Source organism: Cetorhinus maximus, chromosome 8 (genome assembly GCF_964194155.1).
Source record: "Cetorhinus maximus chromosome 8, sCetMax3.hap1.1, whole genome shotgun sequence".
Classification (NCBI taxonomy): Eukaryota; Metazoa; Chordata; class Chondrichthyes; order Lamniformes; family Cetorhinidae; genus Cetorhinus; species Cetorhinus maximus.
In genome coordinates, this window is record NC_135886.1 from 10,389,666 (window position 1) to 10,412,701 (window position 23,036).

Consider the following 23,036-nt stretch of genomic DNA (forward strand, 5'->3'; position numbering starts at 1 on the left):
TTACTAGGGCAGTAACATAACTACTACGCTCCACTGGAGGGTCGGCCTAGAATATATACTCAAGTCTCAGGGATCAAAACACAGCTAATTCAAGAGGCAATAGTGTCACCCAATGAACCAGAGCTAACATCTTAGTCCACCTTAGTCCTATGCCTACAGTTGATGCTACAAATTTAGGCTTTTATAGCTACCTTGGGTCCTGTGATGTCAGTTACTCGTGTGGGCAACTGGCAAAACAACCAAAGAGATGAGTGAGAAAGGTTTACGCAACAAGTTGCTATAATCCAAAATACACTCCCCGATTGGGTGGTGGAAGCAGATTCAATAATAACTTTCAAAAGGGAATTGTACAAATGCTTGGAAGGCAAAATAATTGCAGGGGTATGGGGGCAAGATTAGAAGTAGAGCTAATTGGATAGTTCTTTCAGAGAGCTGGCACAGGTCTGATGGGTCAAATGGCCTCCTTCTATGCTGTATTGATCCGAATGCCTCATTTTGACTCACTGGTTGCACGTGAGTCCAATTCTCTTCTTCACCAACAGTGTGTTCAGCCAGAGCTGAAAGCTCTTGAAGCCCTTTGGGTTTCTTCATGCTTGGCACCTCAAACTTTCAGAAAAATATTCTCCTGGAAAAAGGACTGGAATATCAGCTTAAGTGAAGAGTGTCAAAAAAATCAGCACCAAAGTCCTAATTGAGGTCATCAGAGCATTTGGACATTTTGAGGGGCTCTGATTTGGTGTCATCGCTGACTCTCTGTGCATCGATGCTGTCTTGACGAGGTTGAGGTCCACACAGGCATTTCAGCTCAGAAGAGAAAAATTTCTGATTGTGAATAACATATAATGTTTCCAGCATCTAATGACTTGCAGTTTGATCCCTCCTGGGCCATATAACTGGGTTTTAGTTGTCCTCAGCCATTATTTTACCAGCCACAGCTCTTTATCTGACAAGACTGTTACACTTGGTCCTGTGTCCAATTTGAAATTAGCGATGTGTGCATCGACCCAAATGTCTACATTCCAGAACGTGTATCCCGGATCTTTGATCTCACCTAGGAAACATTGTTGTTCCTCTTCTTGCTGAGAGTCCTCTATTTCATTAATTGCCTTGCGTGCGAAGATTCTCTCTTATCGGGTGCGTCTCCAGAAGTTTTAGTTCCGCACATCTTTCCAAAGTGTCCAAAACTTTTACAATGAAAGCATTCTGCAGCGTTTGCAGGAGACTGTTTGCCCCTGTGGGGCATCTTAGCGCCACAGCACTGGTATGGGTTCGATGGCGTCTTGAACTTTTGTTCCATAAGGCGTCTTTTTCCCTGGGGGGGTCTCTGACATTCTTTTGTTTAATAAGCTGTACTGTCACTGGGGCTCTTGTGAGCCATGGTTTGTCTTTCTCTCTTAGTATGGCTCTATTTTGCTGACGGACTTCTGATTGTCTGACTAACTGTAATCGCCTTCTCCAAAGTTAAGTTTCCTTTGGTGTCAGAAAGGGTGTCACCGGTAACCCTGACTACGGTGTGGTGTCATATCAGCTCAGATTTAAGATCACCGTATTCGCCACGCGATACAGGTCATTGATAAAAGCATCTACAGATACATCAGGCTCTGGACCCTGTTGTTGAACTTGGCTCTAATATCCTGTTACTCCGTAAATTAAAATAATTATCAAAGGCTTTTAAGACCTCTTCAAATTTACCTGATGTTTCATAAATGCCTTGTATTGCTATCGCATTATCAGCAATTGCTCTAATAGAGTATAGTAATGTATTGATCAGCCTCTTGACTTATTGTTCAATCCAGATGCAATTTTGAATCTTAAAAATCTCTTCCTCCATTGTGCCCAATTCTGCGTTTGGCCTAGTCCTTCCATGTGCCCAAATCAGTCTGGCAAGGTGAATTTGGAATCCATAGCTCTTTTAAGCTCCTAGGTAGTTTGTCTGCATTTTTTAAACTTCTGTTGCAGTAATGGAGTTTTCCCACATTAATCGGTCTTTCCCTGATACCCACTGCAGTTACTGACCTTTTTTGGTAATCGTTTCGAAACGCTGCGGAATGTTTTGAAATAATCATTGGGAATTACTATTAATCTCTGTTCACTGCTTTCCTCCCAGCGGGGAATCATGTTTGGGCAGCCAACTCCACCCCCCTCCCTTACCCCCGCCCAATTGCTGCCACACGGTCGCCACTTGTAATGGTGCCAATCTCAGACCCGAGCTGCAGGATGTATCCAAACCCGCACTCGCCAAAAACGCCAGATTACTGTGCTGTTAATCTGAAGGCTTTGAGCCTTTTTCAAGGTTTGCTCACCCTTTCTCAATCGCCGCCAAGTTCTTTGACTCTGCTGCTGAACTGGAATGTTTCACAGACCGCCATGTGCTGTGGTGTAGCCCTTAGTAAGCTGAACAGTTGATTTTTTTTCTGCCCCCTCTCTGCCTCCATGTCTTACCAAAGGCTTTCGTTTTTTTTTTTAAGTAGTGTCTTTGTTCAGGTCAGATTTGCAAATATTTTTAAAGTTGTTTTCCAGAGATTTTGGATCACACCAGTGCCTTCATGTTGTATGTGGGTTGTGACTGTCTAAGGAATGGTTGCAGAGACATAGATAGGTCTGAAAAATAACTGGTTTATTTTATGAACATAACTATTTACAGATATACAGTGTTACTCAGTCTGAACCATGAGCTTTCTCCCTTTAGACTCCAAGTCATTTGGCTCTCCCTTACATCATCATGTGGACAGTACTGTTTCTCCAGTCCCACATGTTAACCCTTTCAGCCCTGAACACCCTGATACTACAGACCTGAAGACAACCAATACTTACTTGAAATAAAGTGCTGGTTCCAGGCATTCTGGCAGGACTGAGTGAGGCCACAGGACTAAGAGTGCTCCAGAAATGGATGCTGGAGAGCAATGGACTGGGAGTCAGTAAGAATGGTGTCTGAAACAGAAAAAAACAAAGATTAGAATTGTCGCTAGCTACAGATAAAAAGGACAAATTCACTGATCTAGCACTCCAGGGGTCCTTGATCCAGGGAAGGCCCACCACTAGCCAGGTAATATGGTGGACCTTCCCCAAAAGAATGCTGGAAATCTGAAACAAAAACAGAGGATGCTGGAAAAACTCAGCAGGTCTAGCAGCATCTGTGGGGAGAGAAACAGAGTTAATGTTTCGAGTCCGTATGACCATTCATCAGGGCTTGGAATTTGGAACACCAGAAACAGAGAGAAAATGTGAATATTATTTCATTAGCGAGTTGCTGAAATTCTATTACAGTAATTAAACCAGTCTTCCACCAATCAAAAAAACCAAAAAACCTATGAATCTCAAATTTAACATTTAAAGCTGATCAATTGCCATTTGCGGAAGAGAGTTCCAGATTTCTACCACTCTTTGTAAGAAGTGTTTCCCAATTTCACTCCTGAAAAATTTGGCTTTAATTTTTTTGCCTCTGCGCCCTGGCCCTAGAGTTTCCAACTAAAGGAAAAGTTATTTAATAGGCAATTATCCATTTACCAAATCAGGTAGCAGTCATGAATCCCAACTGTTTTATTGTAAAACGATAGTTCTGCACAAATACCAGTTTCCATTCTTCCCTTCTGGACCCTCTCCATGTCCAAAAGGAAATCCCAACTACTGGGGAAAAATCCAGCTCTTAAGTACAGGCTTCAATGAGCATCACCTGCTCTCAACTCACTCTGAAGCTTGTTACTCTTAAAGGGACCTGAATTTCTAACATTGTCAATAGTTTCTCCCAATCTACCCTCTCTGTTCCCCCAGATATCCTGAAAATTTTGCTCAAATCACTCCTTAATTTTCCAGTGTCCAGGGAATACAACACTACTTTATTTAATCTCTCCTTGTATCTTAACCCCTGGAGCCCAGGTATCATTCTAGTAAATCAAGACTGCACTCCCTGCTAGGCCAATATATCCTTCCTAAGGTGCTCTTATACAGCCCCTAAGATAGTCCAGCTCAGGGGAGCTTCACCAGAGCGTAATCAAATAAAATGTAACACTGAGCTACACAAGCACAGGTGAGCAAAAGCTTGTCCAAAGTTGTAGGTTTTAAGGAGTATCTTAAGGAGTGTCCAACTATTCAAGAAAGGAGTCAATCAAAATATGTGTTGGGTTTTCTCGAAATGGCAAGTGACAACAGTTAGCAACAGCCATCCTCAGGACCCGGTATTGTGTGATTGAGGGGAATGTTCTGTCCGGCTGCCTGCCTGTCTTCTGCAGCTGTGTCTGCACTCAGGCGTCCCTGGAGAGGGAGCACGTGGGGTCTACTGACGTTTGAGGTCTCCTGCAACCGGTGGACACTGGAGGGGCTGATGTGCCTCATTGACACGAGGAACAACATTATGATTTAATATTTAATCCTTGTAATTTAAAGTTATTATTTGTTCCCCTATGAAACGATGGCATTTTTGCCAATTTGATTTTTACTGGTGAGCTGGTTTTCATAGATGGCGAGAGGCTGCTTCTTCTAGCTGGGGAATTATAACACTGGGTGACAATTTCAGAATAAGGGGATCGACAATTTAGGACTGAGGGGAGGAGAAACCTCTTCCCTGAAAGGATTGTGAATCTTTGCAACTCTCTACCCCAGAGAACTGTGGATACTCTGTCATTGAGTATGTTCAAGTCTAAGATTGGAAAATATTTTGGGATTAAGTGATATGAGGATAGTGTAGGAAAGTTGAGTTGACTTACAGGATCAGCCATGAGCTATTGAATGAAGGATCAGCTCAAGGGGCAGTTTGGCCTCCTCCAGCTCCTATTTCTTAAGTTTCTTTAACAATGCTATCCTAACTAAAACTTTTAAAAGTTAGACCAGAAATTCCATTAAATTCAACAGGAAATAAACACTGGGTCTGAAGAAAGTTCAGGATGGCTGACCTGGGCTAAGTAGGCCGGTGTTAGTGAAGCCGCTGGGAGGGGAGGACTTGGTAAAGCCAGAGGGCTTGGGTCACTGCTGGTAATGACCAATGCCGGAGTCAGTTCCAGTCCCTTAGGCTTCTTTGACCGGCCCTTTTGATGTCTGGCTTCTGGATTGTCCAACAACGGATCTTCCCCATCCGAGGAGAGCTCCAGAGACCGCGTCAGGTCATCCGATGGACTGGCAGCCAGCTCAGTCTTGACTGCTAAGGTAGCGGGCGAATCCAAGGAGGAGGCTAAAATGGGCGAGCCAGGGCTCAAGGGCAGGGGTGTGGAGGGTGAGACGGAGGAGATGGACGGAGTAGTGGTAAAAGACGCTACGATGTTTGGCACGGACAGGGACTCTTCGATTAACACCGGCTTTGGTGAGGTCACTGCAACCGAGGGCACCATTGCAGGTTCTACCACAGAGACTGGTGGCGGCCTTTTAGGTGGGTTGGTTACGAATTTAATGACGGTCACTGGTTCCTGATAAGGGGGCTTCTTCTTCTTCTCCTCTGGCAGTTTCTCGGCTGGGTTCTCGATTTTAATTGACTTAAAGATGTTCGGGTTGGTTTGCAACGAGTTCAAGGTGAAGGACGAGTAGAGACCTGAGTGGATGTAATCATTGCGGCTGGAGATCTTGGAGGACGAGGTTGCTTTCTCTTGGCTGTGGTTCTCCTTGTCCTTCAGTGGCCTATTCATTTCAGGAGAGCTGGTTTCCATCCCATTCTCAGCCCTGGCCACCATGTTGAGGTCCATGTTTAATATCTCCGGATAACACACAAATTTATACACAAATTTCTGTCCGTTCACCTTTTTAATAATGTTCTGTGGATTAAACAAAAAAAAGAGACAGATTTAAAGAAAGAAGTGAACATTCCTACAATTCTCTCTCCCCGCCAAGGTACATGCCTTTTCTTTTTGAATTACAGCAGAACTCTGAATATAATTCAGAATCATTTGCATAGAAGTAAGGGCGGAATTCCCCATCAGTGATCCCAGGGACATAGGTGCAGGACGAGGCTATTTGACCCCTCGAGCTAGTTGTGCCATTCACAAAGATCGTGGCTGCTCCGTGTCTTACCTCCATCCACCTACCTTGGCTCCATATCCTTTTATACCCTTGGCCAGCGAAAATCTATTGGTCTTAGATTTAATTGAGCTGGTATCCATTATTTTTCGTGGGCTACACTCCTGTCATGTTGTGATAATGGCATAGGCACCAATCGCTCATTAGGGATTGCAGAAAGACATTGTGGGTTCGTTTGTGTACACTAGACACATGCGAACATTTATATAAAGGCAGAAAACATGATGACATCGGAGCTGTGCTGTGCTGTGCTCTGCTCACAGGCAAAGGCAAAACTAAAACTGGATCGCATGACACACTTCCCTTCTCATGATGTCATGCCGTTGCACCTGAAAGGCATATTACAACAACTTCTACCATTTCTATCATCCTTTGCAAAAGCAAAAAAACGTCCTCTAACTTCTCTCCTGATGAAAACTGCAAGTGCTAGAAAAAACTCCGCAGGTCTGGCAGCATCTGTGGAGAGAGAAACAGAGTTAACGTTTCGAGTCCGTATGACTCTCCTTCCAAAGAAGAACGTCTTCTTCTGAGACTACTACATCTCAAGATGAGTCATATTCAACTCAAAATGATAACTCTCAGATGCTGCCAGACCTGCTGGGTTTTTCTAGCACTTTCTGTCTTTATTTCAGATTTCCAACATCTGCAGTATTTTGCTTTTATTCTCTCCCGAGTGGCGGGGCTCTGATTTTAAGGCTACCTTCCCTTGTCCAAGAGTCCCCCCCCAGCTAAGAAAATTTCTCTTCTATCTACCCTCTAATGCTTTCAAAATACAAAAACTTCAATCGCCCCTTCTACATTCCACGGAATACAAGCCTAGTTTATGCAAGCGCTCCTCATAATCCAACACTGGGAGCCTGGTAACATTCAGTTAGGTGAAGAAGTTAGGGGCGGAATTTAATGGTCATGGTGAGGCGGGCCTATCCACTGACTGGAACACTGATGGCAACCCCACTGCGGCCGTTTTCGGGAAGGCTGGTGGGATTAAGTCCTGATCAAGCACTTACCTTCCTGCCGTCAGGCTTTCTGGTTCCTGTATGGGGAATTTACCTCCAGGAATCTTGGTGCGGGGCAAATGTCCCGCTTCTGAGAGTTGCCGGCCAGTCAGAGGCCATCAGCTCTCCCCTACCAGAAGCGTCACTGGAAGCATTGGCCACTGCTGGTATTGCAGTGCGGCCTAGGCAGGGCATTGGCAATGAAGCGCCGGTAATAAGGTGAGCGGGGTAGGATTGCTGAGGCCAGACAGGGAGGCCCTGGGCCGTGGTGAAGAGGATCAATTTGAAAGGCAGCGGGGGGTCTTACTCTGGGTCCCTCCTTCCCCACTGGCTGATGCCTCTGTCGGGCACAGAATGTCTGGCAAAAAAGGACCTGCTTACTAGATCATTAGATTTTTGAGGATACCAAGAGAATTAAGGGCAAGTCTGAGAGCATCTGCGGAGAGGAACACAGTTAACGTTTTGAGTCCTTATGACTCTTCATCAGAACTGAGGGAATATAGAAATGAGGTGAACTATAAGCTGGTTGAGTGGGGGGGGGGGGGGTGGGACAGGTAGAGCTGGGTAGAGGGCCAGTGATAGGTGGAGGCAAAGGAGAGATTGCCAAAGATGTCAGAGACAAAAGGACAAAGGGGTGTTAACGGTGGTGATATTAGTTAAGAAATATGCTAATGTGACATTAAGGGTAGAAAGCAGGACGAGCAAGGTACAGATAGCCCTAGTGGGGGTGGGGTGGGGGGAAGGGATCGAAATAGGCTAAAAGGTAGAGATAAAACAATGGATGGAAATACATTTAAAAATAATGGAAATAGATGGGAAAAGAAAAATATATTTTAAAAATATATAAATTATTGGAAAAAGGGGGATCGGAAAGAGGGTGGGGATGGAGGAGAGAGTTCATGATCTGAAGTTTTTGAACTCAATGTTAAGTCCGGCAGGTTGTAAAGTGCCTAGTCGGAAGATGAGGTGCTGTTCCTCCAGTTTGTGTTGAGCTTCACTGGAACATTGCAGCAGGCCAAAGACGGACGTGGGCCTGAGAGCAGGGTGGAGTGTTGAAATGGCAAGTGACAGGGAGGTCTGGGTCATGCTTGCGGACAGACCGAAGGTGTTCTACAAAGCAGTCACCCAGTCTGCGTTTGGTCTCTCCAATGTAGAGGAGACCGCATTGGGAGCAGCGAATGCAGTAGACTAAATTGAGGGAAGTGCAAGTGAAATGCTGCTTCATTAGAAAGGAGTGTTTGGGCCCTTGGACGGTGAGAAGGGGGGAAGTAAAGGGGCATGTGTTGCACCTTCTGCGGTTGCATAGGAAGGTGCCGTGGGAGGGGGTTGAGGTGTAGGGGGTAATAGAGGAGTGGACCAGGGTGTTCCGGAGGGAACAATTCCTGCAGAATGCCACCAGAGATGGTGAAGGGAAGATGTGTTTGGTGGTGGCATCATGCTGGAGTTGGCGGAGGATGATCCTTTGAATGCGGAGGCTGATGGGGTGATAAGTGAGGACAAGGGGGACCCTATCATGTTTCTGGGAGGGAGAGGAAGGTGTGAGGGCGGATGCGCGGGAGATGGGCCGGACACGGTTGAGGGCCCTGTCAACCACCGTGGGTGGAAAACCTCGGTTAAGGAAGAAGGAGGACACGTCAGAGGAGCTGTTTTGGAAAGTGGCATCATCAGAACAGATGCGTTCTTACATTAACTGTAACCAGCTTAAATAATAACCCGTACCTTGTCATAATAATATCGTAGTGCTCTACTCAGCTTATCATAATTCATGTTGGGCTTGTTTTTGCGAAATCCCCACAGTTTCGCCACATCCTCAGCCTTGAGCAGTTTGAACTCGCCATCATTCGATGTCCAGCAGATCAGGTGGTCATTCTTGGGCTCCAGAAGAAGTTGCAGCAGGAACTGCCACAGCGTGATGGTGCTGTCCATGCCTGGCACTGCCACCTGTGGAACAGGGCAGGAGAGCTGGTTAAAGAGAAAGCTCTGACTTTAAACATTATGTCCCCTTAACGTGGATTCCTCCAATTGTTCAGCACTGGGAGCTAAGCAGCAGCAACTTGCATCTTCCGACTCAGTTTTAGTGAGAGACTTGGCCAATGCAGGTGAAGAAGGTGGGCCATAATCAACAGTAATTAGAGCAAAGTTTCCCCAGTTACATCTTCAGGTACATTTATCAGTTCCCAGCCAGGAGCCTTACCAATACAGCCTTTGAGGTTTGCGTGCCTCCTGCCCAATGTGGAAATCCATAGCCGGCAAACGTTCCCAATGATAAAAGAAAGATCTTGAACTGATATTTTCACAAGCTCAGGACATCTCAAAGTGTCCACAGTCAATAAAATACTTTTGAAGTCGTGATGTAAGAAAAGCATCAGCCAATTTGTGCACAGCAAGCAATGAGATAATGACCAGATAATCTTTTTTTTTTATATATATGTTGCTGATTGAGGGATGAATATTGGCGAGCACACCAGGGAGAACTCCCTTGCTCTTTCTTTGAATCTGTGCCACAGAATTTTTTATATCCACCTGAGGGGGCAGAAACGGGTAAAAACAGAAAAGTGCTAGAAAAAAAACTTCCCGGCTCTGAAGTAGAGTCATACTGGACTTGAAACGTTAACTCTGTTTCTCTCTCCAGACCTAAGTTTTTTTTCCAGCACTTTCTGTTTTTATTACAGATCTCCAACATCACAGTATTTTGCTTTTATTTTAGGGCAGAAAGGGGCTCCGTTTAATGTCCCATCTGAGAGATGGCACCTCCGACAGTGCGGCACTCCCTCAGGGTTGACTTGGATTACATGATAAAGCGTTTGGAGTGAATCTTGAACCCGCCACCTACTGACTCAGAGGTGAGAGTGAAACCCGCTGAGCCAAGTTACACTAACTAAAAATTTAAACTGCCTGCATCTAGACATTGCCATTCTCCAAGATTATCATGGGTGGAATTAATGTCCTTCCCCATGGAGCATTTGGTAACAATGGGAAACTTAAATCAGGGGGGAGGGTGGGGACCTCGCTGTCTTCTTGCCGCCACCCTAATTAAGTCTATGGCGGGAAGGCCCTGCCACCAATTGAGGCCCTTAAGTGGATAATCAATGCCCACTTAAGTGCCTCATCCCACCGCTGCTGGCAGTAACCCAGTAACAGACAGGGAGCTCGCCACGCAGGGAGCAAGACAAGCAACCCCTGCTGGCTCTGCGGTGGGGGGGGGTGTGGGGGGTGTGTGGGGGTGGGTCACTCATCCAAAGGCATTCAGCGCCTGACTGAGGGACCTACCATTGGGTGGGGGGCCTGATGAAAGCCAACTCGCTGCCCTTGCTGCCAACCCCACCCTCCCCTATGACTCCGACCCCATGAGCCTCCTCCCACCATCATCCACCTATGGCCTGGGATCCAGCAACGATACTAGGCCTCAGGTGGGTGTTGTACCAGCAGCAACCACTGCCTCCCTGGTGGCGCTGCCGTTCAATAGAGCTGTTGGCTTCCGATTGGCTGGCAGCTCTCGGCAGGCAGGCCATCCACTGCCGCCATCCTGACAGGAAAGGCCCGCTGCTGTCCAGTTAAGTGCCTGATAATTCAGCGGGCCTTCTTTCAATACAAAATTTGTCTCTGTTAAATGCCACCTCACACGTATTCGCTCAAACCATTAGCCATCTCAGACCCTCCAGTTCGAAGCAAAATAAAAAGAGGAAAATGCTGGTAACGTTGGGCAGGTCAGGCAGCATCTGGTAGAGAAAGGCAAGTTAGGCCAATGTTCCAGGATGAATGGAGAGAGACAGAGTGGGCAGAGAAAGAGAGAGAGAGTGCTTGTAGCAGAGGCAAAGAGAAAAGGGGGCTGGAAAAAAAAAGAGAGAAGAGCAATGGAGCTGGGAGATACAGAGGATAGTGAAAGGGAGATGAAGGAAGCAAGGAAGGAAAGAGAGAGAGAGAGAGAGAGAGAGGCAGGGAAGCAAAGGAGAGAACCAGGCAGTACAACAAAGAGGTAGAGGGACATATAATCAGAAAGTAGCTGGAAGGAGAGAACAGAGAGGGAGCTAAAGGAAAATGTTAAAAAAAGGCTGATTGTTAAAATCTGAAGCAGAAATACAAAACACCTTCAATAGAAACGTAGACAATAGGAGCAGGAGTAGGTTATTTGGCCCTTTGAGCCTGTTCCACCATTCAATATGATCATGGCTGATCCTTTATCTCAACGCCGCACTCCCACTCTCTCCCCATACCCCTTCATATCTTTAGAGTTTAGAAATCTATGTCCCTCTTAAATATATTCAGTGACTTGGCCTCCACAGCCCTCTGTGGTAGAGAATCCCACAGGTTCTGTGACCCCTTGTTCTAGGCACTCCCCCCAGCCAGAGGAGCTATCATCCCTACATCCAGTCTGTCCATCCCTGTCAGAATTTTATATGTTTATACAAATAAACGTCAAGTCAGAGTGAGGAAGTGGAAAGGCAGGTTGACATGTCATGTGGGACCTATCATCAGATGCCATTTTCATTTAGGTAGCATTTATTTGTGCTGTAACATAGGAGGAGCACTGCATGCACATGTGCCGAAGCATTACAATGACAATGTTGCATCTGTTGCACGCTCCAACCTAAAAGTATGCCTGAAAATGAAGGCCAGGATAGCAAGACCATGACAGAGTAAAAAGGGAAAATGTCAATGAGAAAGTAGTGGCAGTGCCAGCAACAATAACTGGTTCCCTATGTGCTCCATCCAAATTGCTTCCAATGAATGTGTCAACTGTAACGTTTCATCATGGAGCAAACCATCTCTGCCAAAGAATCGTGCTCAAACTACCTCGTCCAAAAAGTTTCTTGCTCAGTTAATTGAGTGCAATTTATTACCTTGTTATATAAAATCATCACCTAATGCCTGGGCCTAAGAGTCCCACTAACTACCAACCGAGCCGCAGTCAGGCTGTACAGGAACTTAGCCATAAAGTCCTTTGACAGCCTTGCACTGCTCAGGGATACGATTGCCTATGTGCAGGACAGGGGTGTGGACACCTGCCTCATCAGCCTGGATCAGGAGAAGGCCTTTGACAGAATATCGTACACCTACATGGTGGATGTGCTCTCCAAAATGGGGTTTGGGGAGGGAATTCGCAATTGGATCCAACTGCTCTACACTAACATCAGTAGCGCAGTCTCAATCAATGGGTGGGAATCAGATAGCTTTCCTATTAAATCTGGAGTCAGGCAGGGCTGTCCTCTCTCGCCTGTTCTTTTCGTGTGTTGCATAGAACCCTTTGCTGAGTCCATCAGGAAGGATCCGGCATAAGAGGAGTGACGATCTCAGGCAGTGGAGGCACTCAGGTAAAAGCCTCCCTGTACATGGACGATGTCGCTGTCTTCTGCTCAGATCCGCTGTCGGTGCACAGACTGATCCACATCTGCGTCCAGTTCAAACTGGCCTCAGGAGCCAAGGTAAATCGTGGGAAGAGCGAGGCCATGTTCTTTGGGACTGGACTGACTGATCCTTTGTCCCCTTCACCGTCAGGGCTGACGGCCTGAAGGTGCTGGGGATATGGTTCGGAGGGACCGGGGCATGCGTTAGAAACTGGAAAGAGCGAGTGTCTATGATGAAAAGAAAACTGGGCAAGTGGGAGCAACGCTCCCTCTCCATTGTGGGTAAGAACCTGGTCATCAGGTATGAGGCACTGTCGCTGTTGCTGTACGTGGCGCAGGTCTGGCCCATTCCAGACTCCTGCGCGATGGCGATCACTCGAGCCATCTTCCACTTTATCTGGGGGTCGAAAATGGATCATGTCCGCAGGGACGCGATGTACAAGCCTCTAGATAAGGGGGGAAAAATGTGCCCAACATCGCCCTCATACTGATGTCCACCTTTGAGTGCGGCTGCATCAAGCTGTGTGTAGACCCTCGGTACGCAAACACCAAGTGTCACTACGTGCTGAGGTTCTACCTGTCCCCGGTGTTGTGAAGGATGGGTCTGGCCACGCTGCCGCGGAACGCTCCAAGTAGTTGGACCGTGCCGTACCACCTGTCCCTCGTGGAAAAATTTATGCAGAGAAACACTTTTGACCACAAGTCCATCAGGCAGTGGTCGGCACGTAACGTCTTAGAGGCCCTGAGGGAAAAGGAGAGGGTGGATCCTGTGGGATGGTTCCCCAAGCAGACTGTCAAAGTCATTTGGCAGAATGCCTCATCACCAGAACTTTCCAACAAGCACCAAGATGTAGCTTGGCTGGTGGTGAGAAAGGCCCTTCCCGTCAGATCCTTCCAACATGCCAGGAGTCTCACCCCCTCTGCACGTTGCCCTCGAGGTGACTGTGGTGGGGATGAGACCGTTGTTCACCTCCTTGTGGATTGTGCCTTTGCAAAGAAGGTCTGGAGAGAGATGTAGTGGTTTTTGTCGAGGTTCATCCCGAGCAGTTCTGTGACACAGGACTCTGTGCTCTACGGGCTGTACCCGGGACACACACCGAGACAAACATCAACTGCAGCTGGAGGATCATCAACTCGGTGAAAGACGCTCTTTGGCCTGCCCAAAACTTGTTGGTCTTTCAGTGTAAAGAGTTGTCCCTGACCGAGTGTTGCAGATTGGCACATTCCAAGGTCCAGGACTACGTGCTGAGGGACGCACTAAAGCTTGGGGCAGACGCCGCAAAGGCACAATGGGGAAAGGTCGCTGTCTAAGACCTTTCTGCCACAGTGCACCGAGGGACTGGGAACTGTTGAGAGCCCCTCGGGCTGTACAGCTCAAAATGAATGTCTGCAGTGAATACTAATTGTATTATAAATGTATTGAAGCACCTCAGAGTGCAACACAATGTATGTTGATAACTCCAGTACCATTGTCTGATTGTCTGCATTGACCATATTGAAATGACTGTAATATTCATTGATTGTATCGATGCACCTTGTGATCCATGTGTAAAAGTTGAATCTGATTGTACTTCTGCGATGGTGATTTTGAAATGTTTTGGAATATTCTTCCAGATATTTTATGAATAAAGTATATTTTTCAAAAAAAAACAAAGCCCTTTGACAGCTCCACAACTCACTACCCAAAACTCTTCCCCACCAGTGTGAGCAAGAAACCTTGGTAGTTTCTTCAGAGTTTTTAAAGCAACTTTTAAAAAGTTCACCAATGCCCCTGCCAGCCGGAAAGGCGTCAGGAACAGATACACATGCGCTGGCAGGAGTTAGTGTTTTATTTATTGCAGGTGACTGCAATGCCGCTTGCGGTCTGTAGATGGCACTCAGTAATAATTCACAGATTCATCGCATCATAGATAATTCAGCACTAAGGAGGCCATTCAGCCCATTGTACCTGTGTTGGCTCGTTGAAAGAGTTATCCAAATAGTCCCACTCCCCAGCTCTTTCTCCCTGGCCATGCAAATTACCTTCCCTTCAAATAGTTATCCAATTCTCTTCTGAATGCTACTATTGAATCTGCTTCCACCACCCTTTCGGGCGGTGAATTCGAGATCATAACAACTGACTGGGTAAAATTGTTTCCTCACGCAGCCTCTGGTCTTTTCACCAATCACCTTAAATCTGTGTCCTCTGGTTACCAAACTCTTCTGCCGTCAGAAACCGTTTTTTTTCCTTATTTATTGTACCAAAGTCATTCATGATTTTGACCACCTCTATCAAATCGCCTTTTAACCTTCTCTGCTCTCAGGAGAACAATCTCGGCTCCCCCAATACCTGATCTTAATTCGGGCTGTATTTTAACACAAGACAACAGGCCTCCCATGAGCTTGCCATGAGTGAAAGACCAGAGACAAAGGGCAGAATGTTCCAGTTCTGCCAGCAGCGGTGGGGGCGGGGGGAAGGGGAAGCTTAGTTTGGCAGGAGGTCAAAAATCAGTTTCCTGGCCGTGGGGTGAACTTCAGGAATTAAAGTCTCGGGACTTTAAAGGAGAGTTAAAGGCGGGTCGAGCTTCCTTGCCAGTCTGAAATTAGAACGTTCACATTCACCACTGTATGCAAGTGGTACGCATCTTCCTCTAAGACTTTTGAGGTGAGTCGATGTTGATTTGGTCTTCTTGGGGACCGCTCACAAATCTCAGCCTCTTGACTCAGATCGGGTGCTGCTAAGCCAAGCCGGACAAAGACTGGATACAGGGGGGCAGGCTAAAGATGGAAGGGTGGGTTAAGGTGGAAGGGTGGAATGGCGGCTGCTCAGGGGAGGCAGGCGAAAGGCGGGGGTAAGGGTGGGAGGTTGTTCAGGGAAGGAAGAGGCAGTCCGAGGTAGGGAGGGAGGGAGGGAGTAAGGGAATGCGAGGGGGCAGTGACACGGGATGGAGGGGAGGGCCTTGTTTGCTGGGTCCAGGGGGTCCTGTGGTTGGCTGGGGGAAGGGGTTTCTGAGCAGGAGTGGTGGGAGAGAGATGGTCCTAGAGGGCAGGGTCGGTGCTGTCGACAATGGGGTTCTGGGGCTGAACTGAGGGTACTGGGCAGCGGAGGGGACAGTCACAGTGAGACAGAGGAGTGGGATGAGGTAGGGTGACAGGTCCAGCGTGATAGCTGGGTAGGTGAAGGCTCAGTGTGTGGAGGGATGGGGAGGATGAGGGGGTAATGGAAATGGATGAAACAGGTGGCTTGGATAATGGGAGGGGTCAGGGTTAGGGTGGGCTTGGGGATGGCATTGGGTGTAGCTCAGTGGGGAGGGAAGGCCTGTGGAAGTGAATGGTAATTGGTACAAGGGTAATGGGGGGAGGTTCAGGGGTGAGAGAGGGGAGAGGAATGGTTATAGTGGGTGAGTCAAGGGTGATGGGGTGAAGTTGGTGGGTGACAGGGGGAGGGTAGAAGGCAGTGGAGAGAGTCTCGAATCTCACATGCACCACTTTGGGATTCTCACCAATGCAGCTGATGTAAAACTGTGATACCTCGAAATGGGAGGAGGGTCTTTTCGGGTGGGTGGAGTTAAAGGTCAGCACAAGCGGCCGACTAAAGGGACACCCTAATAATCATGAGGAAACTGGATGTCGAAGATGCTCAGTTGAGTTCTCCTCTCTATGGTGAACCCACACAACAGCAGGTTTGTTCCCGACTCATGGGTCTCATAACATGGAGATCCCAGCAAGGTGTGGAGCTGCCGTTCATTCTGTGCCATTTGACATGTGCTGCTGTCAGGGGCAGGGATGAAGGGAGTGGGGAAGGGAGGGAGGGAGGGAGGGAGGGAGGGAGGTAGGTGGATGCCTCCAAGAGGAACGGCTGGTGGACGGCAGCAAACTCCCGACTCCAAACCGCCATCCTCCTGGGTGGATGGTCATGGCTGACAAGGACTCGTGTGGTTAGTCTCTCTATGCTGCCAAGGCAATGGTCTCTCTATAGAGTCTCGAGGGTAGTGAAGGCAAGTGGGATAGTGTCAGAGGGAGGCTTCCTGCACATGGCCCTCATCACCCTGGTCAAAGTGTAATGTCTCCATGTGCAGTCATGTATGAGTGAGAGGAATATCCATCTCTGGTCCTCCAGGATGCCCTTCACCTGGAAGGGGTGGGGTGGGGATACCATGACTAGAGAGAAGCCGGGCACAGGGCTGAGCACTGGCTTGGTGGCTCCGAGATGGAGGAAAACCTGCAAAGAATTTTTAAAAATTCTTTCATAGATGTGGGCATCGCTGGCTAAGTTAGCATTTACTGCCCATCCCTAATTGCCCTTGAGAAGGTGGCTGCCTTCTTGAACCGCTGCAGTTCATGTTGGTGTAGATACACCCACAATGCTGTTAGGGAATCCCAGGATTTTAACCCAGTGACAGTGAAGGAACGGCGATATATTTCCAAATCAGGATGGTGTGTGGCTTGGCGGGGAACTTCCAGGTGGTGGTGTTCCCAGGCATCTGCTACCCTTATCCTTCTAGGTGGTAGAGGTCAACTGTTTGAAAGGTGCTGTTGAAGGAGCCTTGGTGAGTTGCTGCAGTGCATCTTATAGACTGTACACACTGCTGCCACTGTACAATGGTGCCAGAGGGAGTGAATGTTGAAGATTGTGGATGTGGTGCCAATCAAGCGGGCTGCTTTGTCCTGGATGGTGTCAAGCTTCTTGAATGTTATTGGAGCTGCACGCATCCAGGCAAGTGGAGAGTATTTCATCACACTCCTAACTTGTACCTTGTAGATGGTGGACAGGCTTTGGGGATCAGGAAGTGAGTTACTTGCGACAGAATTCCCAGCCTCTGACTTGCTCTTGTAGCCACAGTATTTATATGGCTGGTCCAGTTCAGTTTCTGGTCAATGGTAACCCCCAGGATGTTGATAGTGGAGTATTCAGCGATGATGATGCCATTGAATGTCAAGAGGAGATGGTTGGATTCTCCCTTGTTGGAGATGGTCATTGCCTGGCACTTAAGTAGCAAGTTACATCTGTGCAACATATCAGCCCAAGCCTGGATGTTGTCCAGGTCTTGGTGCATATGGACACGGACTGCTTCAGTATCTGAGGAGTTGCAAATGGTGCTGAACATTTCGCTGATGATTATACAAATCTCCAGTTCTGATCTTACGAAGGAGGGAAGGTCATTAATGAAGCAACTGAAGATGGTTTGGCCTAGGACAAATGCCAAAACTATATACAATGGTTGTACACCCGTGCCACCTCTGTGCCTTCAAATCTTCTTTATCTTTCTTTTCCTACCGCTATGTCTAGGTGTAGCCTCAACATCCGTAGCTAAGGTGGGGACAGCCCGCTGAATGCCATGTTGACTGTGATGACTGTGGCGGGCCTCTGGTGTCCGGAGGCCTAGAGGAACGCAGTCTCCTGCTCAGGTACTGGTGCACCCCCCTCAGCCTGACCTGCTCTTGTAGCCAATGGCAGAGGGGAGGTGCAACGGAAAGACACCCTTGAACCATCCTGCTATGAAGCCCCCGGGATGTCTGGCTGGTACTCCTCCTCCGTGTGTGTGTCCGGTGGCACCTCCCTGATCCCCTAAGGAGAAGGGGGACCTGGAGGGAGGTCAAGGTGCCCTGTCCCCCTCTCGCCTAGCCACTGCTGCACTGCGCCCATGTCTAGAGTGATGGAGTGCAGGTCCAAGCACACAATCGGCAGCCACTGTGCTGGACCTGGGTCTCCAAAACGGCCGCCACCTTCTCCACAGAGGCAGCCAAGCATTTGCATGCCAGAGCCATGTCATCAGACAGAACGTGGAGCCTTCGGTCCAGTCTGCACATGGCCTCTGGCATCTCTGCCTGACATTCCCCTGCCTGTCTCTGCATCTGCAACAGGGCTCTTAGGGCCGAGTCCACAACTCATCATCTGCACAGGGCTGAGCAGGAGCCTGGTCTCCAGCAGACCTTGGAGTGTCCGGGACGTCAGCTGTCCCTTCTCTGCCAGCTGTTGACCTGTGCTCACCAGATTGTGGGCCCGAGCCTACTCTAGGATGTAGGCAGGCTGAGGTAACTGGTGCAGAGTTCAGGTGAACGCCGTGACGGTGCATCCTCTGAGGCATCCTCCTCAGCGGTGGGGTTGGAGATGGAGCTGTGGCTGTTCACCGCTGTGAGCCTCCCGCTTTTCTTGCTGGTACCTGGAATGGAGAAGAGAGAGATTTAGTGGATACCTAAGCAGGCTCCTCAATTAAAGCAATGTGTCACTCTGTGGGCACAGCTGACAACTGCAGATTCGAGGTATCCTCACCGGCTTCCCGGGGAGTCCTATCTCACCTTCAGCACAGGCATGGTCCTGCCCCTTCCCGGCTATCTCAGTGGCCTTCTCCTCTTAAGGGGTGAGGGCTCGAATATCCAGAATGCTGCCTCTGATCTTGGCCCACTCCCTCTTTTTGTGGGCGGTCTTGTCCTGTAGACTGACAGAAGGATCGAGTGTCATCCCAATGGGTGCATGAGCAGTTCAGGGGCATGCATGCCTATGGCAGCTGCTGAGCCCTCCCTGGTAAGAGATTAATAAGCAGGATACCCTGCAACTGATAGAAGATTGAGAGCATGAAGTGGCTGGCGCACATTTACTAACACACGTTCCATCAGCTGGTGAGTGCTCCAACCCGGACCTTCGGACCCATGAGGTAACGGCGGGGAGAATCACTTCCTGCCCGCGCCTGTCGTGAGATTCGCTGAGCTCCTTGCGGAATGAGTTGACCAGAGCAAGATTGTGCGTGGTCAGCCATTCCAACCCCCCCCAGCGGAAATCCCTTCTACTTCCGCTCCCACCGCTGACTCCGCAATGGAAGATCCCGGACAAAGTCTGCGAATAGTTTGATGAAGGAGTGAAGAAAGCATTGTAACATGTTTTCTCGATTAAATTCCAGCCAAGTAGAAAAAGATGAGTTTTTTTCTTGAAGGCATGATTGGCGCATGATTATGGTTATACTGGAATCTTTAATATATTAATAAACCATATATATATATATAAATAGAATCATACAATTTTACAATGTGGATGAGGCCATTTTGCCTAACATGCCTTATAGATCCACAAGTTTCTCCTTCACAAGTATGTATCCAATTCCCCTTTGAAAATTACTGTTGAATCTGCTTCAACCAGCCTTTCAAGCAGCACATTCTAGGTCATAAAAGCTCAACGCGTAGAAAAGATTCTCCTCATCTCCCACCTCGTTTATGTTGAGAGATTGTTACCTTGAAGGTGTGAAGAGATAATGTTTTTGGCCCCATTTGTTAGTCTGTAAACAATACGTTTCAAAAACTAATGGCTGGATTTCAACAAAAATTGACACACAGATAGGATATGACCCAAGGAAGAACTGATTAGTTTATGGCAAGAATGCAGATCCAGATCCTGGAATTTTTTTTTTAAAGGATCCATTAGCATTGGGAGATAGGGCAAATTGACTTCTATTTTAGAATGTTTTGAATTGGCTAATTAAGAATGTTGTTTGCTGTCTCAGCCTCTGAGTTGGAATTTGTCACAGCTGTCAAAATATGAGCAGAATTTTCAGAGCAGATTATTGGATGCGGATTGGTCTGAAGCCTCCTTAGTGAGATGGAAGCTCTTAATAGAAAGATTTGTTTTTTTCAGCTTTGTAGTTACAGAGCATCTACCAGGCAGGGAACAGCCTCAAGGAAGATCTGCATAACTGTAATAATATTGAGCTAACACAGCATGGAGGAGGTATGCACTTTACTGAGTGCTCTCTTCACTTGTCTTATATCTGTTTCCGCTGGTTACCAGCATTCCTGCCAGTGGAAACAGTTTTCCTCCCTATCAACTCTATCAAAACTCTTAATAATTTTCATTATCTCTATTGAACCTCCCCACAACTACCCTACTTAAAAGAGAAAAATTCCACCTTCTCCAATCTATCCAGGTAACCAAAGTCCCTTGTAAATATTTTCTGCACCCTCTCTAACGCCTTCATGTTGGTTGTTCCTAAAGGGCGGTGCCCAGAATTGGACACAATATTCCAGTTGATGTCAAACCAGTGTGTTATAAAGATTCACCATTGGGTTTGATGTCTGAATTTTTTTTAAGCTTCCAACCCACACCTTCAGGCAACCATTCTCTGCTACCATGTTATTTCCTGGAAAGCCAGTTGATGAAGGATGACACTGGAGCCAGTCTTTACTTAGTCTTACATTTATTTATGGAATGGAATATTACAAGCATACACCTCCTAACTCAACCACAACATAGTTTCAATAAGTGTCTCTCTACTAGTGCTCATGTGAACCCCCAGTTTGACACAATACTCAAGCTGAGGCCTAACCAGTCAGTTAAAGGTCAGAATAATGCCCTTGCTTTTGTACTCCATGCTTCTATTTATAAAGCCATAGATCCCAGATATGTTTTTTTTAAAAAAGACAGATGTTGACAATATCTACATACCCTACTTTACTAATGTGAGGTGTGGTGCTCAGTAAATTTGTCTATGTCACAATGAAGTCAATGAGATTGTTCTATGGGAATATGTTACATGGATACAATAGGAGCTGCTCTTCTGGGATCATTGGCACAGAGCAGTGGGACCTCCTCTCCACAACCTAAAGTATGGCTCAAAAATAGCTCCGCTCCCTGTATCAAACCTTCTCAGATTGACCAATAAAATTAAAAAATTTACAAACCAGCTATTAGTCTACGTTTTACACCGGGGACTCTTTCTTTGAAATAACTTGTCCAGGTTCTGCATTGAAAGAAAATCAGCGGTGGTCCGCTATCGATTAAACAGCCCATCCTGGACTGCGCCATTAGTCATCAGTAAACCAGCAGGTAGATAGGAACAGAAAGAGGCTATTCAGCCCCTCTAGCCTTTTCAATGAGTTCTTGGCTGATCTTTACCTCAACTCCATTTATCCATTTTTGATCCATATCCCTTGATAACCTTCCTCAACAAAAAACTGGCTTGAAAATTTCAGTTGACCCCCAGCATCTATAGTCTTTTAGAGATGAGAGTTTCAGATTTACACTGTGTGTGAAAAAGTGATTTCACTTCCCGATTCCACTCCTAAATAGCTTAGCTCTAACTTTAAGATTATATGCCCTCATTCTCGATTCCCGTACCAGAGGAATTCGTTTCTCAGTATCCCCTCCTTCAGGTACCATGCCCTTTGGTCATTCAAAAGGTTTCAGCCCAATCCGATAATCTGCAATCTCTAACCATTCCCCATCACTTAGCTCCATATACTGACTAATAACCTCCTTATTTCTCCCTTATTTTCATTGCCAACTGTGTAACCTTCACATCATCCAGTGTCCCTGCCATTTGACCAGCAGTGCTTACCAGCTACCCTTAATGCAATCTACTCTTCTCATTTACCTGATCTCAATATAACTATTTTCCTGTACTGTGAGTCTATAATAACCCTCCTCACCCTCCTTCAGGTACCATGCCCTAAGAGGGTGTTGGTGACCACAGACTTCCATTGGATTGGCCCACAATTAAGCTTGGCCAAATGCTGCAGTGGTTTGCCTTGCTTTCTGCAGTATGGCTGACCAGGAAACTCTCCCACTATTACCATCTACTATTAAGCATATTGGAAGATTTTATAGATTGATAATCAACCTGTTTGGCCATGTTATGGCACCTTCCATGCTCATCAAGTCCCAGAGTTGGAATTGAACCCAGAGCTTCTGACCCAGAGGTAAATACGTTGCCACTGTGCCACAAGACCTCCCCTCTCTGTATCTATCTTATGAAATTCCTTTACATTTTAAATACGCGATTAGAACACATCTCAACCTTCTAAACTTAGTGATACAGGTCTATTTTATGTGCCTTGTCTTTTAAACTCAGCCATTATTCTGGTGAATAAGAAGAATAGGAAGCTAGGTAAAGGTGGAAGGGTAGCATTGTTAATCAAGGATGGCATTTGTGCGATAGTTACAGGATGTCCTTAGTTCAGGAGATCAGGGTGGATCAGGTTTGGGTGGAGATGAGGAATAGTGGGGGAAAGAAGTCATGACTGGGAGTGGTCTATAGGCCCCTAACAGTAACCACAATGTAGGATGAAGTACACAAAAAGAAATATTGGGTGCTTGTGATAAAGGGACGGCAATAATCACGGGTGATTTTAATCCACATATAAACTAGAAAAGTCAGATTGGCAGTAAAGGCCTGGATGAGAAATTCATAGAATGCTTTTGAGATAATTTTTCAAAACAGCACATTCCGGAACTAACCAGAGAACAGGTTATATCAGATTTGGTATTGTGTAATGTGACAGGGATAATTAACGACTTCAGGGTAAAGGCACCTCTTGCAGCAACCACAACATGACTGAATTTTACACTCGATTCAAAAATTCTCAAAAAACATTCGGCATTTGAAGAGTTAAAGAGTTGGCGGTTTAAACTAAAATACGACATCCAAGCCAGGGCAGCAAAGATGGTTGATTGACATGGCAAGTAAGCGATTTATTGAAAAATTCCTCACAAAGAAATTAAGCAGGAATGATGCGTCGGATTTACATGGCTGTATCCAATAATAAATTAATCTAGACTCCATTGTGTGGCTAAATCACAAGTATCCCTGCTGATGGCCTTTCGTTGAGAATGGCTTGAGGAAACTATGATTGATGGCCACACAAACAAGTAGTAGTCTGGCTTTAATCAAACAGAAAGAACTTGCAATGATATAGCACCTTTGACGATCGCAGAATATCCCAAACGCTT

At 46.8% G+C, this 23,036-nt stretch overlaps 1 protein-coding gene across 2 annotated transcripts in view; it reads right to left on the minus strand.

Annotated features, from left to right (window-relative positions):
• The window catches only part of elk4 (ETS transcription factor ELK4), a 49,964-nt gene that overhangs the window by 4,144 nt on the left and 22,784 nt on the right, over nucleotides 1-23,036 (minus strand). For both annotated transcript variants that reach the window (XR_013577255.1, XM_078546418.1), the window contains exons 2-4: nucleotides 8,715-8,936; nucleotides 4,890-5,738; nucleotides 2,815-2,931 (exon numbers count right to left, since the gene is read on the minus strand). Coding sequence is in view for 1 of the 2 variants with exons in the window: in XM_078546418.1 (XP_078402544.1) it covers nucleotides 2,815-2,931; nucleotides 4,890-5,738; nucleotides 8,715-8,921 (1,173 nt within the window). In the remaining variant the exon portion in view is untranslated. The remainder of the gene's footprint in view (nucleotides 1-2,814; nucleotides 2,932-4,889; nucleotides 5,739-8,714; nucleotides 8,937-23,036) is intronic.